This window comes from Petromyzon marinus, chromosome 40 (genome assembly GCF_048934315.1).
Source record: "Petromyzon marinus isolate PM22_M1 ecotype Great Lakes invasive population chromosome 40, UKy_Petmar_22M1.pri1.0, whole genome shotgun sequence".
NCBI lineage: Eukaryota > Metazoa > Chordata > Hyperoartia > Petromyzontiformes > Petromyzontidae > Petromyzon > Petromyzon marinus.
The window spans coordinates 8,365,348-8,383,793 of record NC_133706.1 but is presented as its reverse complement, the minus strand read 5'-3'; the positions used below and the strand labels follow the sequence as shown (position 1 = coordinate 8,383,793).

Genomic DNA, 18,446 nt, shown 5'->3' with positions numbered 1-18,446 from the left:
TCATTATGGCATTTGAATTCTTGGCAAAAAAACATTTATTTCAAATCATTAGTGTACCGTATAATCATATTGATGTCTTGCTATGCATTGGTGATGTGTAATAGAACCGTAAACTGTCCACTTATATTCTGCTGTCCTTGGAAAGTTCACCAGGAAGCCGAATTAATGAATAGCATCAGTGTTATTTTCTTAGCCTGAGCGGCATTTGCCAGGGTAATGTTATTTCTTGCCATAGTGATAGCTTGCATGTAAATTCTAGTTCTCAACATTTTTAAGTGACATATATCCAACCATTTATTTACAATCTAGTGTCGTGATATTGTGTCTACATCATTGCATAGTTATACTTCAAAAGGTATTTTAACAAACTTCCAAGAGGTACCTTAAGCTTCAAAGGTTTTTAAGATTGTCGTTTGATACATTTGTATTCTTTCGGTAAAGCCACGTAGATAGAAACAAATAATAAAGAACAATATCACGATGTTTCGATCGCAACACAATGATGACGATTGCTGTGTTGCGATCGAAGCGTGATATATATTTTTAGCTCTTTCGGTAAAGTCACGTTGAAGGGAAACAATAAAATATATATTAAACAATAAAAATTCTCACGACGTATCGACCATAACACCTGATGACGACCGTTTGTGTTATGGTCGAAACGTCGTGAGAATTTTTATTGTTTTATATATATTTTATTATTTTATTGTTTCCCTTCAACGTGACTTTACCGAAAGAGCTAAGAATATGAATTACTGCAGTCACGAAAGCTTTAAATCAAAATTTCGTCGTGATATTGTTATTTTTTTCTATCTACGTGGCTTTACCGAAAGACCCAAAGAATATGAATTCCTGCAGTCACGAAAGCTCTAAGTCTAGATACATTTTGTTGATATATTTTCATGCTGGTGTTCTTACATGTGTTAATATACTTGATGATAATATAATTATTATATTTTGCATTAAGTGGCATAGGACCATGAATTTCTCCAGTGATAATATAACATCTGCAGCAGAATTCTGTTTTAAACCTGGAAGTGATTTCTTGATGCTCTGGAATTAAATTTAAGTGCATCTTTTTTTAACTAGAAATGCATCCCAAAATTTTGGGCTATTCCAGTTTTTACTGGATGTTTGTGGGGTTTTTTTCCTCATGCGTTTTCCAATTTTGCTTTGACCCCATGAGTCCTCAAGGTAGTGTTATTCTGTGTTAGAGAAGGGGCCTTCCTTGCAGGGTGATGTAATGGAACGTTTAAATTTCCTCTCCGTCCACACTGGTGCACTTTCCACGTGCTCTGCTTTAGAGATGTCCTTTGCATGGAAATCCTCGGAGCTGGGATGAGCCACATTTTAAGTGAGAAACAACTTGATGGTTCGTGATGAGATCATTTCGCTACACTTGAACCTGGTTTTAATCAGGGGAAAGTGAAAACCAGGTTAGAACCCATGAGGATCTCTCAGCGGTGTCGGCTCGGTGCTCTCACACCATTAGCCTTATGAACCAATCAGCAGTGTCCTTCGCAGCGGATTGGTCTTGGGCTTAGGCATTGCTGATGCGTGCTCATCTGCTTCCAGGTTGGTAGAATGAAGCGGCGCTTGGATGAACAAGAGAATGTGCCAGGTGCTGGTGGTGGGCAGCAGCAGCACCAGCATCAGCAGCAGCCACAGCAGCAGCAGGGACCGCTGACACCACGCATTGGAGCTGGGGGAGAGGGTGTCTACCCTCGCCCTCAGCACCGGGCGCTCGCGCCTGCCCCGTCTGTGTACGATCAGATTTCGGAGAACATCCCACCAGCAAGCAACATCCACTATTCAACGACGCCGACATACCAGGTACCCACATGTGCACACTGTTATGCCTTAGATGCTGATGCCAACTGCTTTGGTGCGATTATTAATGAGTTAAATGTCATTGTCCCCATACTGGACACATAGGGCATTAAGCATTTAACGATTTAAGATAGTTACTGTGCTAATGATCACGTATAAGAATCGATTACTTTAAATTCATGTAAATGTGCTCCTGTTATGTTGGGCTTAATGGTTGAAAGAAAACGACAAATTACACATGATAATCCATGAAAATAGGGTTTGCGTTAAGGGGGAAAATATAATAGATCCTTGAAATTAATAGGTATCCCAAATGACCACTGCCAAATAGGCAGTACTCAACTGCGTTGTTGCCTGATGACTGTTTGAGGTCGTGCCTAATATGAGGCAGTACAGCAAGCAGGTTGCTGATTTGTGTGAAGTTTGAATGTTATATTTTATTTAATCTATCCCATGTATGGTCTAAATTAATAGTCCATATATCCCACACAGGTCCCAGTCTGTAAGGGTTTTAAGACTCAGTCTTGTCTAAAGGTTTAATATTAAAGCAATTATATAGCAAGTGGAATGGCCACTGGCTTTGACCATTAGTTTGCCTCTTCAACCTTCACATTGTTACACTGAACATGCCATACCCCAAAACTATTAATTCGCTTCATATTTGGGAGTATTTCAAATTTTATTAACTGGCTCAAGTTTTGTGAGATTAAATAATTGTGCTGTTTTTTGCCAAAAATAATGTTTATGGTAAAATGTCATTATCTTGCCTTGAGCCTAAAAACACAGTTTTATGGCATATTTGGTCTGTAAAAAGTTTTTGAGACGTGAAAAAAATACATTGTCATGGTCATGTTTGTTTTAAAATGTCAAGTATTGAATGGCATCAGTCTAAAACCCCTTGCCACTTTTAAGCAATGCTACATCATAACAGAAAACAATATGTGAAGTAAAATAAAATAGTGTCAATCATTCAGGCCTGTAAAATATATTTAACTACATAATTTATACCTCTTTGTCAATCCACTGCTGTATGTAAGCCTCCCCATGTAATTTCTGTCCTGGTGGTACTTTAACTTCTTTACCATGCTGGTCAGTGCAGACTAGTAAGGAGCCCAGGAATGGTTTGTTGCCACTCGTGTTAGCTTTGGGCAGGAACCAAACTGGTTGCCCCATGTTCATGACAAAGTGCAACAATCACTGCCAGCCTCTATTATTAGATAAGAGCAATATTAAAACTACATTTCTATGTTAGGTTTAATGCTCTTTATGCACCTACAAAAGCTGAGTGTCAAACTTGTTCCTGGAGCACACTACGTTGCTATGTTTGGCCATTTTCATGAATCGGTGTTGGCATGTGGGGAGAAACTGGAGTACCCCGAGAGCGTAATCGGATTGCACTGCACTCAAAGCGCCACACAAATAGATTCAAGAGTATTGTTGTACTGCCATCTCCTGGTCACAATTCAGTGCTCTTTACCCTCTGAGATCCTATGTGTGCTTATTGGAGTCAAACCGTGGAAGCTAAAAATGTCTTGTGTAAAAAAAAATCATCATTGTTTACTCGCTACTTTGTTTATTGTAACTTTTCATATTTCTATGATTATTATCTGCATGCAGTCTGGTTGTGGAGTAAATAATATTACGGTAATATATTCATGCATTGTTCTTAATACCGCTGGTGGTGTTGAGCAGCAATACGCCATGATGTTAATGCTATTCTTTGACTGCCAACAGGTTCCAACTGTGCCGCAGGGTTCACTGGGGCAATCCCCGGGTGTCCACGGGACACATCATCACTCCACCTCGCTACCCACCGCTCACCCCCAGCCCATCCCGCACACCTCTCATCCCCACACGCAGCCGCAGCCACAGGGACAACAGTTCCAGCGACTCAAGGTAGATGCACCACTGCCCACTTAGAGTTGGTCTTGTGTTAGTGGGTTGAAGTCGTCAAATGTGATTATTTGTGTGTAGGTAGTGCACTATAGCTTAAATTGGCAAACCTATTAGCAGGGCTAAAAATCTACTTCACATTTCACTTTTCCTTTTTGAAAGGGAGTTCTGTTCTCAACGTGTCATTGGTTTAAAGGATTAAGCATTTTATGTAAATGTCTTATTTCAGAAAAATTACTTAAACTGTGATAGTCAAATAAAACAAATATTCATGAACCGAGTTGTGACATTTAATTTAATCCTGCTTAATAAGGGTGCACTAAATATATACGTATTCGATATTTAGTGCACCCTTATGTAATTCCTCTATAGTCTCCGTGTTAAACAGCAGATTTATAAAATGTGCATACCGATTGTTATTTGATTGACTACAAGTTAATTCCATACACTTAGTCCAATGTATATGTACTTCTCAGCTGCATTATATGCATGCATACTATTTTTAATCAACATCTTGTTACTGCCAGGTGGAGGATGCTCTGTCCTACTTGGACCAGGTGAAGCTACAGTTTGGCAACCAGCCCCAAGTGTACAACGATTTCCTGGACATCATGAAGGAGTTCAAGTCCCAGAGGTGAGTCCTCACTCATGAGTGTCTCTCTGACGCTTAAGCGAAAGATGCTGCACACCCAGATCCACAATCGCATAGGAAACCTGGATTCACACTCATGGATTGTTTTCTGTTGAATGCCAAGACTTTGGTAGAGATGTAATGATTTGTTGATCCTAATATATTCTTATGCATTATTTTAAATGGTTTCTGATTACTTAATGTGGTGTTAGTTAATGTAAACCCAGCTGTGTTGTGGCAACACTAGATTCTGCATACCTGGTTTTAGAAAAAAAGTATTTCAGAATTGTGGCATTTTATTGCAAACCCACTTTCTATTCGGCACAACAGTAACAACATTGAAAATAACTTCTAATGCTCATGGTGCATGCATCGAATATTTCAGTGACAATGGATTATTCATGATTTATGAATTTCATGAAAATGTCACCTTTAAGCTCATGTAATAAATTAGTGTGGATAAATTAAAACTAATAGTAAAAATATATCATGTGTAGATTGGATCGTAATAGATGACCATATCACCACAAAGGGTGATTCCTTAAGTCTAGCATTTGCATCCTTCCTATTTTGAGCAAATTAACAAATGGGTTCCCTGTGCATTGTGTGCTTATGCATGTATCACATTTTTGTTATTTCCACAGCATCGACACACCCGGCGTCATCAGCCGGGTCTCCAACCTCTTCAAGGGCCACCCGGACCTCATCATGGGCTTCAACACCTTCTTGCCACCGGGCTACAAGATTGAGGTGCAGACGAACGACCTGATCAGTGTGACGACGCCCACGCAGTCTGCCCAGCCTGTGCAGCAGCCGCCACCGCCACCACAACAGCAGCAACAGCAACACAGCAACGTGCAGCCTCACCCACTGAGCAGCATCCCTCACCCGCAGCTCTCGCCAACTCAACCACCCACACCAAAACTTGGCAAGGTAATTCTGCAGCTATAAAGTCTGGTGGACTGAGGGCTTGGAAGCAAAAGGTTTTGGGCCCAGTCTGTTCTTGGATGGCTGTCCACATTTGGGCAAGATCACATCGCTGTGTAACACATTTGGCGAATAGGGGGTCAACCAATGTCCCATAATGTTTGTTTCAATTTTCTTTGAAGTGGGAAGTGGTATGGAACATGTTTGTTAACGAGGGCTGTGTAGGATATTCAATTTTTTTGGTGGGCCACATTATAGTCTGAAGAATTTTCCAATTTACTGTTCCATGTTCTATTATAAAACAACTTCCTTTGTGACCCCATCGCCCCCATACAGTTTAACATCCAGATTTTTCCCCATGTGCACATTCTCTCACCAGGCCGTGCCCAGCTCACCGGTTACGCCGTCAGGCCCCGCAGCTGCTGCGCTCGTCAGCTTCCCTACGCAGCATGCAGCCACAAGCCAAGCAAGCCAGGGCTCTGGTCCTGGTACTGGAGGTGGTGGTGGCGGCGGCGGAGGTGGTGGCGGAGGTGGCGGAGGTGGTGGTGCCGCTGGAGGACTGCACGGGACGCCACAGCCGCAGCTTCACAGCACCCAGCCCGTGGAGTTCAACCATGCCATCAACTACGTAAACAAGATCAAGAATCGCTTCCAGGGCCAACCCGACATCTACAAGGCCTTCCTGGAGATCCTGCACACGTATCAGGTGTTTGGCAATGGCAGCGGATGACTTTGGGGCTGACCATACGTGCTAACTCGCACGTCTAGTGTGTGCTTAATGGGTATGGAGATATTAATAAGAAGGCTAATTTACTCAGTCAAATTCGGGTTTCCTTAGTTTTTTTTACTTTTATACACTTAACATTTCTCGTAGTTCTGTGCGTAAATCCCCTTTAGGACTTTCTGGGTTGGTCTGCCTTTGCAATAGGGGAGGGAGTGGGGATTGGGCCTCCCAGCACCTACTTTATCAATGATGAAAGCAAGGGCTTTGAGTTTAATGGCTTAGTAATGTGTTACTGTTGCAAAATAATGTATTTTTAGCCCTGATGTGTTTTCGGGTTGTATTGCATTTTGTTTGGCACTGACATGTCGCTGCTCATGCTGGAACCTCCTTCGGGAACTGAACCCAAAAACACATTGGGGAGCTATAGAGCACAACCGTGAAAACCTTTGGTAAAAATAAAATGGCTCTCTTGTGCAGTATTTGTAGAATTACAATTTGTATTTGTACGTGCAGGAAATTTCTACTTGATCATTATCAGCAATGATCATTCCACTGCTGCACTCCATAACTCCTGCTTGACACACCCTGCCCGTTGCAGAAGGAGCAGCGTAATATGAAGGAGTCTGGTGGGAATTACCTGCCGAAGCTGACAGAGCAGGAGGTGTATGCGGAGGTTGCGCGGCTCTTCAAGAATCAGGAGGACCTGCTGGCTGAGTTCGGCCAGTTCCTCCCAGATGCCAACGGCTCTCACGTAAGCCCTTTAGTGGTCGCTACGAACCAAATGCATTTGTTCCCCTGTCTGACCACCTACATACATGCCAATTTGTTTTGCTCACGAGTACATCTGCTGTTTTACTGTAGTGGTTTATTTGTATGCTGGGGTCTGGCCATGCAGGTGTGAGGCTGTTGTTGGTTATTGATTTAAGTTGGCGTTGAATTTTGTAAATTGCCATGTTAAATCGTGGGTTTGCATCACGGTTTAAATTGCTCATGACCCATTGTATTAATACAGCCAAGGCTATGAGAAGCCTGAGGCATTAATGTACAGAGGGTCAAAAGCAACTTTAGGATTCTTTGGGTTCATTGTTGTTTCCTGATGCTGAGCCAGACTAAAAGGTGACTTTGTGATTTTTCAGCTTAATTGTTAATCAGACATGTAATGATGTACCCTATTCACAATTCAATAAATTGTCAATCTGATCATGAATCAATTCAAGGTTTTGTTATAACGACGCTGGTGAAGGTAGTGACTTCTAATATAAACTAATATAATCTAGGAGCATTGGAATTTATGAAATTCATAAATTTACAGAATATTGATGCCTGAAACTTAAAGCCAGTGTCAACAGAAGCGTAGCCATAGGAAACCGCACCAAATATATACCTCCTTATCCTGAGCTTTCGTGTGGCCTGCCACAGGATTTTATGTGTCAATGGTGCGTGTGCATCCACATTCACAGCTGCTAACGAAGACCTGCGAGAAGGTGGACTCGGTGCACAATGACCATGGCGCCACGGTCAAGAAGCCACTGCTCAGCATGGGCAGCAGCACCAAGCGGCTGAGCCAGAACGGCAGCCAGATCCGGCGGCTTAGCGGGCCTGGCACCACACCGCCTGCCAAGGTGAGTAGGTGGAGGACACCGGCCACTGGCCATGCACTCTGACACTGTTTCCCACCCATGTCATCTTTGAGTCTGTCCGGTGATCGATGTTGGTTTTGTGCATCTTCAGTCTGCGAGCCTTGAGCGTACTTATGCATGTGAAAAAATGCAAGAAGGTTTTCCACGCCTGATTGTGGGGTTATTTGTCAGGGGTAGTTATTGTTTTGGCTTGGATATGTGTGTAGGACTACGGTCTGATTGTGAGTAACGTTGGGGATAGGCCTAGTTCTAGTTGGATAGTGTGGTTAGGGTTGTTTCCTGGAGGGGTTAGAATTGGTGTTTGGACTTACATCTGGATATTGATGATTGGGCTGTCGGTCGTTGGAATCGTATCTGCAATATTGAATATGCAAGCTCTTGACAAAAAAAACTCACGCTGCGATTTATTCTGTTTTCATACTGCAATTTATTTAACCCCTAGGCTTTCACGACCAATATTATACGTAACGGAGGATTTTGGGTTAGATCGTGTAAAAATTGAAATGTCCTTTTAAATGTTGTCCATTTACACTCTAACACACCGGTGTGCTGGATTAGTAACAAATTGCCACATTCTGTTTACGTGGCACCTTACTAATTTGCTGTCAGGTGATGACGGGTTTAAAGACACATTTTTACACCATATAATTTAAAAAAACCTGTGCTATTTTATTTGTTTGCTGCTTGATAATTTTAATTTTTTTGTTTTTTTTCTGTCCACTCAAGGCCTCAAAAACAAGCCCCTCGCCACGTTTTACATTGCAGAAGAAACTGAAGCCCAGCAGCTTTAAGGACACGTCCAGCGCTGACTCGAGCAAACACGGCAGCCTTGGAGAGTTTGCTTTCTTCGATAAGGTAGAGCCGTGCAATATGCGTACATTTTTTTTCTCCAGGTGTGCAAAGGCAGGCAAGGTTTACATTTTTTTTATTTCCCTTCATTTTCTATGATTTTTCAAAGTGAAATAATTAGTGTCATGTGGCTTAATTGGGTGCAAACCTCATGTTGCAACGTACACATCTGTTCGACCTCAGTTGCACCCGCTTAACAGTGTGCATAGCGTATCTCTCCTCTACACTACTATGGAGTTAGTAGTTACTACTATAGTCAGGAGATACTACTATTGAGTCAATATGTACTACTATAGTTAGTAGATACTATTGAGTCAATATGTACTACTGTTGTATATACGGGTTATGAACATTTGAAAATAATAAAAAATTCAATGAAATTTTTAATTTGTATATTTTTTTCCTGAAATTATGTTAATGTGTGTAATTATGCATATACATTATGCTAATTTGAGATATAATCGTATTAATTTATGCGGGTGGGTGTGGTTATGTAAATGAGAGCCTTTATGATAATCAGGCCCCGCCTCATTGACGAGGGTAGGTTATCAATCGGGATAATACAATTATTCTCCTACGCCGTTATGCAGTTGCTGTGAGCATGTCAGATTAAACTCGGCTTCGCTGTTAACTTCGTATTATCGATCAGTGTAATACAATTATTCTCGCTTTGACATTTATTGAGTGGATTAGTATGTTTATGTAAGGTCACCAAGTTAAGATCTCAACGCAAAATCAGTTCTTATGCATAATTCAGGAAAGAAACACAACACTTCTGCGTTAACCAGTTTTATTTCTAACTAAACTTTTAACTCTAAAAGATGCAACTCTCGGCTCGGAATTCCAACAGTATCATCACGACTGCGATTTTTCACTTTGATAATAGCACATTGATTCATTCCCCACGTAACGCGAGCAGTTGGTGAGAGAGTCGTTAAAACATCTAAACAAAAAAAAACACCTTGATACTCTTATTATGAAAGATTATACTGGAATTTGCACACACAGTACCGCGTTCATTCATAGATCCATGAGCAACCCTTATCACGTTGTTAGCACATTGGGTCACGGAACAGTTGGGTATTCTGTAGAGTACGCGAGTATTTGTGGCGATCAATAACGAAGGTACTTGAAGATTATATGACGATATTCATACGAAAAGGCGATCAAAACAGTTATTATTCCCAAAGGCACAAATATATCAACAGATCCATCGGACATAATGTATGATTACCCAAATGGCTTAGAGTGAGGGTGTGCGGTGGGGTGCGCTCTCTCCCCTGATATCCTTATCTTGGGCCAACGTTTAATTAATTGTGGACCAGATCGCCTGATAAGGAAGCCGGTTGGATTCGCTATTCCCCCACGTGAGCGTAGCTCTGGCGAAGGTGTCAAGGATTAATTCGTATTGATGGATCGGTTGGTAATTTATGCGATTAGAAGTACAGCCCAAAACAAAATATTAAGGAGGAAAATTATGAATATACTTATAAACGACGGACTGTTATCACTCGATCTGTAGCGATGCTTCCACGGCCACAGATGATTCACGTTTTGAGGATTGGCTTTTGTTCCTGACTCGTGTATGGGTGAGGGATATAAATTGTGTTGAATAGTCAGTGTTCGGAGTTGATTCTTTGCGTCAAACAGACGCCTGGTTTGTTTCGTCACTGTGTAGCTGCGGTGGGGGAGTGTTATCTACGGATTCCCAGCCTTCCCGCGAGCGCAGGTGGTTGCAATAATGACTTGGCTTCTGTCTGCTCTCTCGCGCTGCGGGAAGACAAAGGCGTCTCTCCTTCTCTCCGTTGCCCTTGGTTTACATCATTCAATTATTATTTGTTTTATGTTCAACAAGGTTGTGAACTTAATTTGTTTGCTGACGCCTTCGTTAGCAAGGAATTCCCCCCCCCCCTCTCTTGCACGTGTGGTGTGTTATTCGTCCAGCTGTGGTGGGGGAGTGCTGTTCACGGAGTCCTAGCCTTCCCGTGAGCCTATTTTAATTTCAATTCAACGGCTCTTCCTTGACCTCCACATGCTGTTTGCTTATGCTTGTCGTTTTCATTCATTATTTCGAAAGAAAAAAATATATATCGGCAAATATTTTATTGATATTAATGATGGAAAAAGGGCCGTATACAACACTACTATAGTCAGTAGATACCACTATTGTGTCAATATGTACTACTATAGTCATTAGATACTACTACAGAGTCTGTGCTACTGCCAATGGCGGAGCCAAGATTTTCAGGTAGGGGGAAACCCCTCCTGCAATGAAAAATGATAGGAGTTGTTAGTAAGGACTTGTCCCTTGCTTTTTATTCGACGCGTGTGCGGCGATGGCGCAGCCATCGATCGAAGGTTGAATTCGAACCGCGTTGTGTGATCGGCATCGCGCTCGCTCAAGGTGAATGCCTTCAGGGAAGTTGTGCACTGTATACACAACTGCGCACAATTCTGAGTCACTTATAACTGCTTTGCCGTTACTTATTGCCAATTATGGACTCGGACTATTGTCCTATCATCTCATAGAGTCCCTGGCACATAATAATATGCTACACAGTGGTAGTGGGGGTCGCAAAATGCCCCCCCCCCCCACTGGCTCCGCCAGTGGTTACTGCTATAATCTGTAGGTACTACCATGGGGTCTGTAGGTACTACTACAGAGTCGGCAGATAGTACTATCGACTAACTAGATACTACTCTATTGTATGTAGGGTCTGTAGGTATATATGCCTATGCGGTGGGTAAAAAAAAAATGTTGAAGGGGGGGGGGGTCATCGACAATTTTCGGAAACCTTTTTAGATCAACCATTTACCCCCCACTCTATTACTTTTTGGACTTATAATTTTGTTGATGGAAAAACGGCACGCCGGACTTTCACAATAGCTTAGTGTTTGTGTATGTATATGTTATGTTTTTAAGAGAAGACAAGTTTTGAAATATATTTTTCCCCCGGGCAATGCCGGTTACTTCCTGCTTGTCTGCCATAAAATCATGGCAGCTAAATTTAACTTGAGTACCACAACACCAGCTTCCATATTTATGTAATTCAATGGACAGGTTAATATAATTATAAGATCAAAACAACTTTTATGCATTAATTTTTTTACCACAAACGTAACAGTGAATATTCTTGGTTCTTTCGGTAAAGTCACGTCGAAGGGAAACAAAATAATAAAAATGTAAAACAATAAAATTCTCACGACGTTTCGACTGCAACACAAGCAATCATCATCAGGTGTGAAAACCACAGCAGGAAATTTTGAAAAAAAAACCGCCACTTTTTTCAAAATTTCTTGCTGTGGTTTTCACACCTGATGATGATTGCTTGTGTTGCAGTCGAAACGTCGTGATAATTTTATTGTTTTATATTTTTATTATTTTATTGTTTCCCTTCTACGTGACTTTACCGAAAGAACCAAGAATATGAATCCCTGCAGTCACGAAAGCTTTAAATCAAAATATAACAGTGAATGTGACCATAACCCAATTCTCAGGTTCCCTCCCTTTTCAATCCTGCATCAGCAAGATTGCCCTTGCTGTCATCAAGAGCCTCCATGGACTCGCCCTTGCCTGTCTGTCTATTCTCATCTCATCTTCATTTAATTTGCCTTTCCTCTCTAGTAACCAAGGCTTCTTTCAAAACCCAAGTTAACCTCTGCTCAATGGGTGGTCGGTCACTCCTACTCTGCTGATGTCTGGAACAATCTCCCCCTAGCTCTCTGCACTGCTAGACCATTGCCCCTTTTCAAGCCATCACTTGCTGAGGTGCCTTTCTGTCTCCTTGAAGAGCCTCTTACCCTTTTCTCCACCTTTCACCTTAATAACCTAAGAGAAGCCTTTCTCTTGCTCCCAAAAATTAAGCATGCCCCCCCAGTTTTACAACATCTTTAGATGCAGCTATATTTCATTGCTATGGAAATCCAAATGCCGCTCATTTAATATTTTTATTTAAGTTTTCCTGTGTTGTGTGTGTGCCTATTATGTAGGTGCGGAAAGCACTGAAGAGCCACGAGGTATACGAGAATTTTCTGCGGTGCCTTGTGCTCTTCAACCAGGAGGTGGTGTCGCGCTCAGAGCTGGTGCAGCTGGTGTTTCCCTTCCTAGGGTACGCATATGCTAGGACTGTAAGGACACATTCATTAATTGGTGAATATAGATTAGTAAGGCTCACAATGCATTCCTCATGGCTTGAGGATTGATGGTGTCAAGTGTATGCAGACTATACTAATGTTACATAGGCCAATGGAGAACCGAAAATGTATAAATTAGTCGAGAACATGAGAAACCATACAAGTAATATGGATACTTTTTAGGACACAAGAATGGATTCTTAATTTTAACCGTGGGTATGAATTGGGATAATTGAAACAAGGAGGGCGAGTCTTCACCTGTGATCTGCATCTCATACCATTGTTACATTATAATTAGGAGTAAGGAGATGCCCCTTTTTGCTGTTAACACTGTCATGAGCAAGCCTTTTGTCTGGGAATTGGACAAGGCACAATACCAATGGGTTGCTTTTGTAACTTAAAATAAAGCAGTGCCTAGCTTTCTTTTGAGGTGAAGATTAACATGGTAGGCAGTAATCGCTAAATATGTTCGTGATATTTATTGATGGCATTGGTTATCCTACAAAGTAGGAAAAGGAATTCCCACTACTGTCTCAGCATTGCCAGTCAAGATGAGCGCTCCCCAATTCTTCTTCATGTGTGAAGATATTTGAGGCTTGTTCAATTAAAAATAAGTTTATTGGTATATGCAAAGTTATTTAGAGCTCCTGTTCAATAAATATGCCCACTGTTCTGTGTAGCGTCTTGAAATGTGGTTACATTTTAGATGTTGCATACATCCCATTTGGATTGCTAGTCCTGGGTCTGGTGTATGTTCTACATTCCTTTGGCAGGGAAAAGTATTTGCACGTAGACAATTTTATTTCTGACCAAGTACTAATTTTACTTACCCCAGAGTGATGATCAGCTGAGTTGATAATGACCTTAATGTGAACCATGCAATACCACGTGTCTGCACACAACCCCCCCCCCCCAACCCAACAGCAAGTTCCCAGAGCTCTTCAGCTGGTTCAAGACATTTGTTGGCTACAAGGAGTTTTCCCACCCCGAGGCGTTGCCCAAGGACCGCTCGGCTGAGGGCATTGCCATGGAGATCGACTACGCCTCCTGCAAGCGTCTGGGCCCAAGCTACCGCGCTCTGCCCAAGAGCTATCAGCAGCCCAAGTGTAGTGGGCGTACGCCGCTGTGCCGCGAGGCGAGTGAAGCAGTGGGGGACGTGGATGTGAGACGGGGGTGGGATTTCTTGCCAGGACTCTTGCTGTGTTTGTTTTGGATATTTTTTACTCCAGAGAGACTAAGGAGGCTGGGTTTTACCTCTTGGGATATTTACCATTGTTTCATTCGGTCTAAATGAAGACGGTCGGCCGTAGTTTGCGGTGGTTAGGGCCATGACAATACAGGAAATTGATTTTTCTTGAATGATCAACTAGTATGGTTGGGGTTTCTTTGGGTATTCCAGCTTTCTCCTATGTGCACAAGGTTCCTTTTAAAAATGGAAACCTCTCAATACAGGGCTGCAAAATTAATCCAGATTCTTCTCAGGATTTCCTGGGGTAAATATGACAAATAAGTTCCCTCAATTACTGGAGCCCTCACTGCCTGCACAATTTGACTGGTTAAAAACCAAGATCCCCTGTGATTAGTTCATATAATTTATAGCCAGTAAGCCCCCTTCAGAAAATAATTATATGCGTTCTACACCAAGCATAATTCAAGGGCTAAGAAACTTTGGGAAATTATAGAAAGGAAGACGTTTGCAAATTCTTAGCATGGAAAAGTATAATGTTATATACAGGGCAGGAAAAATACTTGATTACATTTAAAACTGCAACTTTGAATACGAGGCTGAAAAAGATAGCGTGACATGAAATAATATTCTTAATATTAAAAAAATGGAAAGGCAAAACTATAGTTATATTTGCGTTATTAAATTTGACTCCTAAAAGCATTCATTTCAATTATAATAATTGTAATGACTAGTCTAACATAGCTTAATGGAGTTGCTCTATGGTATAGAAGTTAAAGCTAATGTTAAGCTGCTGATGTTTTGTGGCACAGGTGTTGAACGACACCTGGGTGTCTTTCCCATCGTGGTCGGAGGATTCCACGTTTGTGAGCTCCAAGAAGACTCAGTACGAAGAGCACATTTACCGCTGCGAGGATGAACGATTTGAGGTACCGGTCTCTGACCTGGCTACTTCACTCTCCTACTCCCCCTCCTATTATGTGTGTTCGTATGTTTTAAAACTATTTCAACAAATGCTTGTTCCTGAACTTTGGCATCTTAGGTTTGCCGCAACAGCGCTTGGATGTTCCATTTGTTTGTCCCCTATTTAGTTACTAGGTTGCTGTTGCTTTGTGTTCCTGTTATCTGCACTATTTGGAGCAATTAAAACCTCCTTTTATCTTTCACTGGCCGACCATCCTTACCCCCCCCCCCATCCCCCACACTACACCACGTCTCATCGTTTGCCTCCCCCACTGCCTCTGCCGTCAGCTGGACTACGTGCTAGAGACAAACCTGGCGACGATCCGCGTGCTGGAGAGCGTTCACAAGAAGCTGTCGCGCATGTCGGAGGAGGACAAGGCGCGCTTCCACCTCGACAGCTGCCTGGGCGGCACCTCTGAGGTCGTGCACCGCAAGGCCGTACAGCGCATCTACGGTGACAAAGCCAATGAGATCATCGACGGCCTCAAGAAGAACCCCGCTGTCGCCGTGCCCGTAGTCCTCAAGAGGTACAATTTTCAACCAGTGTAGCCAGTGCACTTAGAAAATGGCAAAATCAGTTATCTTGTTGATGAATTCTTAGTAGGAATGGAATGACTTGCCTGCTCCCTCCCCCCCCGGTGATTTGATGGATTGCCATATTTCAGTTTTTAATTATCTTGTGCACTGTGGCACAAGTTTGAATCGTTATTCATAATAAAAAAGCCATAACTTTAAAAGTGGTGCTTAAGTGATGCCACTGCTTGACACTGGCAATAATAAAATAATGCGAATTGCACTGTAAGTCGCATCATTGTAGCATTGTAATGTTGGCTATTGCATCATTTAAAGGATACGCCAGGCCCACCTGCTGATTTGCTCTCGCTCCCCCCCTCCCATGCTGTTGCCAACAGGCTCAAGGCAAAGGATGAGGAGTGGCGCGAGGCGCAGCGCGGCTTCAACAAGATCTGGCGAGAGCAGAATGAGAAGTACTACCTCAAATCACTCGACCACCAGGGCATCAACTTCAAGCAGAACGACACCAAGGCCCTGCGCTCTAAGAGCCTCCTCAACGAGATTGAAACAATCTACGACGAGGTAAGGGAAGCGTGCCTGTGGGGTACCTCTTTTACATAGGCATAGTACTTGCTTAATATAATTTTGTAGTTTTAAATGCACAGCAGAGACCAAGGTTGTCCAAAATTGTGCCTAACCTCCTGTGCTGCTTTTCCCAACTCTGGCGCCGTGCACTGCTCAGCACCAGGAGCAGGCGGCGGAGGGAAACGTGTCACCGGCGTCGGGCCCGCACCTCGATTACGAGTACGAGGACAAGCAGATCTTGGAGGACGCCGCCTCGCTCATCATCCACCACGTCAAGCGGCAGACTGGTATCCAGACCGAGGACAAGCACAAGATCAAGCAGCTCATCTACCACCTCGTGCCAGACCTGTTCTTCGGCTCGCGCGGTGAGCTCAGCGACATGGAGGAGTCTGCCGCGGGAGACGAAGATGCCGCCCCGACCGTGGCCTCCTCCACGGACTCTGCTGAGGGCAAGGCCAATGGGCCAGCAGATGGCAGCAGTCCCGGGAAGGGCAATAAGTCTGAGGGCAGTGGAGGGGGCAGCGTGACGGGCAAGAGCAAGCTGCTGTTCGCCACGACGCACGCGCATAAGCTGAAGGGGCTGGAGCATGTGTACAACCTGATGTTCGTCAACAACAACTGGTACATCTTCCTGCGGCTGCACCAGCTGCTGTGTTCGCGGCTCCTGCGGATCTACATGCAGGCGGAGCGGCAGATGGAGGAGGAGCGCATGGGATCAGAGCCCGCAGCCAAGAAGGACAAGAAGGAAAGCCCTGCCTACCAACTGCGACTCAAGCAGCCCAGTGCGTGTCGCCCCGGCAGACTTAACACACGAGATTACTCAGGCATATACAAGTACTCTGAAAAAAATACTGCTGCAGTCAATAAATTTAGTTTTTGTGGCCCACTGGGCATGATCATAGTTTTTATAAGCGTGCCATAACCATGTATGAGAGAAAAAGTGGGTAGTTGGGATTGGTGTTCGGACAGCGTTATTACACATGGCGGCCAGCTCTTGGAGTGGCACGCCAAAGTGGCTCGCCAACATTTAATTACTTGCATTGGCACAACTTGTTCAAGTGGGCACATAGTGAGAAACAGATGGGGTTCCTTTGTCATGGATAATACATTAAGAAACAAGTTATGCTCTCACCAAGGCTATTTGACTTTTGAAGCGAAGAAATAGGGCAAAAACATAATAAATGTAACCATCTTTGAGTTGCCTATATTTGGTGACAGCGGTTAACAGTTGATTGAGGTTTTCTTTGTAGGCTCCCTGGTAACTTTATGGTAGTTGATTTACCATGGTCGATTAGTTGACTGGTCAGCTTTACCGATTTACTTTGTGGGTGAAAATTGAGTGGCGATTTGGCTGGCTGTATGTCCCGCGCGTGACGTCACTCCACATGCTGCTCCCCTCCACAATAACCATTAGCGGGTGACGTCACCTCACATGGGGCAACCCCCCCCTCATTAATAATTATGAGCTGAACAATTTTTCGATTTCAGATTTACTGCAATATACACCTGTCCTTGGACGGGCAAACAAGCTAGTTGATGAAGAATGGATCTGACTGCCGCTTACCTTGCTTCCCTGTGGATTGCAGGTGAGCTGGAAGTAGATGACTATTACCCGGCCTTCCTGGACATGGTGAAGAATTTGCTGGATGGCAACATGGAGTCATCCCACTATGAGGACACTCTGCGCGAGATGTTCACCATCCACGCCTACATCGGCTTCACCATGGACAAGCTCATCCAGAACATTGTCCGCCAGGTCTGCTGCCACCTTCGCCACACACAGCCACCTTGGCACCCATTGCATTACTATTGCAAGTGGCATCATTCAAGTGGTTTAGTACAATGTCCTTATTGCAAATGCTGTTAATGTTGTCACTGTAACGGTTCGTTCACTTGCTCGCATGGTGCATTGGTTAAATCATGCGTGCAAGAACCCGTATTCCTATTTATGAAAATTGAACGTGTATTTTTGCATGTGAAGCCTGCAGGCACTATTATACTTGCACCACAATGAGGAAAACATTGTTAATCTTATGAACATCGTTTCGGCAAGTCATTTGAATCCTGGAGGTAAATCATTGCATTTCCTGTACCATAGCATATAGTTTGGTAGAATACACTTGTATTTCAGCACATACAATTCCACAAAAGCAAGGCATTATGTGAAGTTTAGCTGGGGCCATTGCAATGATCAGTGGTAAACATGCCCTCTTCCCCCAGTCTCTTCATTGCTTCATTTATAACCACACATTTGCCAACAGCTGCAGCACATCGTGACGGACGAGGTGTGCGTGCGTGTCATGGAGCTGTACCTGGGCGAGTCACCGGCCGCTACCGGCGGCAGCTTGGCCACTCAGAGCAGCCGCTCGTCTCACGAGGCCGCCTACCAGAAAAAAGTGGAACAGCACATGTCCGATGAGAACTGCTTCAAGGTATGGCACTGCCCACCTACCCCCAACTTCTCACCGATCGTACCAACCATCCAGGTGCTTGTCGGTTGCCACCGTAATAACAATAAGTAATTGTTTGGTCAGATGGTTAAGCGGACAAATACTGTCTCAAGTGCTGAGC

The 18,446-nt window shown here is 43.4% G+C and overlaps 1 protein-coding gene across 6 annotated transcripts in view; it reads left to right on the top strand.

Annotated features, from left to right (window-relative positions):
• Positions 1-18,446, top strand: part of SIN3A (SIN3 transcription regulator family member A) — a 30,591-nt gene that overhangs the window by 5,717 nt on the left and 6,428 nt on the right. For 5 of the 6 annotated variants that reach the window (XM_032968863.2, XM_032968862.2, XM_032968865.2 and 2 more), the window contains 16 exons: positions 1,576-1,833; positions 3,565-3,726; positions 4,251-4,357; positions 4,999-5,287; positions 5,661-5,987; positions 6,604-6,756; positions 7,466-7,627; positions 8,372-8,500; positions 12,485-12,603; positions 13,553-13,763; positions 14,627-14,743; positions 15,066-15,304; positions 15,689-15,872; positions 16,033-16,657; positions 17,462-17,631; positions 18,137-18,307. In XM_032968863.2, the coding sequence (XP_032824754.2) occupies positions 1,585-1,833; positions 3,565-3,726; positions 4,251-4,357; positions 4,999-5,287; positions 5,661-5,987; positions 6,604-6,756; positions 7,466-7,627; positions 8,372-8,500; positions 12,485-12,603; positions 13,553-13,763; positions 14,627-14,743; positions 15,066-15,304; positions 15,689-15,872; positions 16,033-16,657; positions 17,462-17,631; positions 18,137-18,307 (3,414 nt within the window). In that variant the 5' untranslated portion in view covers positions 1,576-1,584. The remainder of the gene's footprint in view (positions 1-1,575; positions 1,834-3,564; positions 3,727-4,250; positions 4,358-4,998; positions 5,288-5,660; positions 5,988-6,603; positions 6,757-7,465; positions 7,628-8,371; positions 8,501-12,484; positions 12,604-13,552; positions 13,764-14,626; positions 14,744-15,065; positions 15,305-15,688; positions 15,873-16,032; positions 16,658-17,461; positions 17,632-18,136; positions 18,308-18,446) is intronic. The other variant, XM_032968866.2, reaches the window with a different exon arrangement.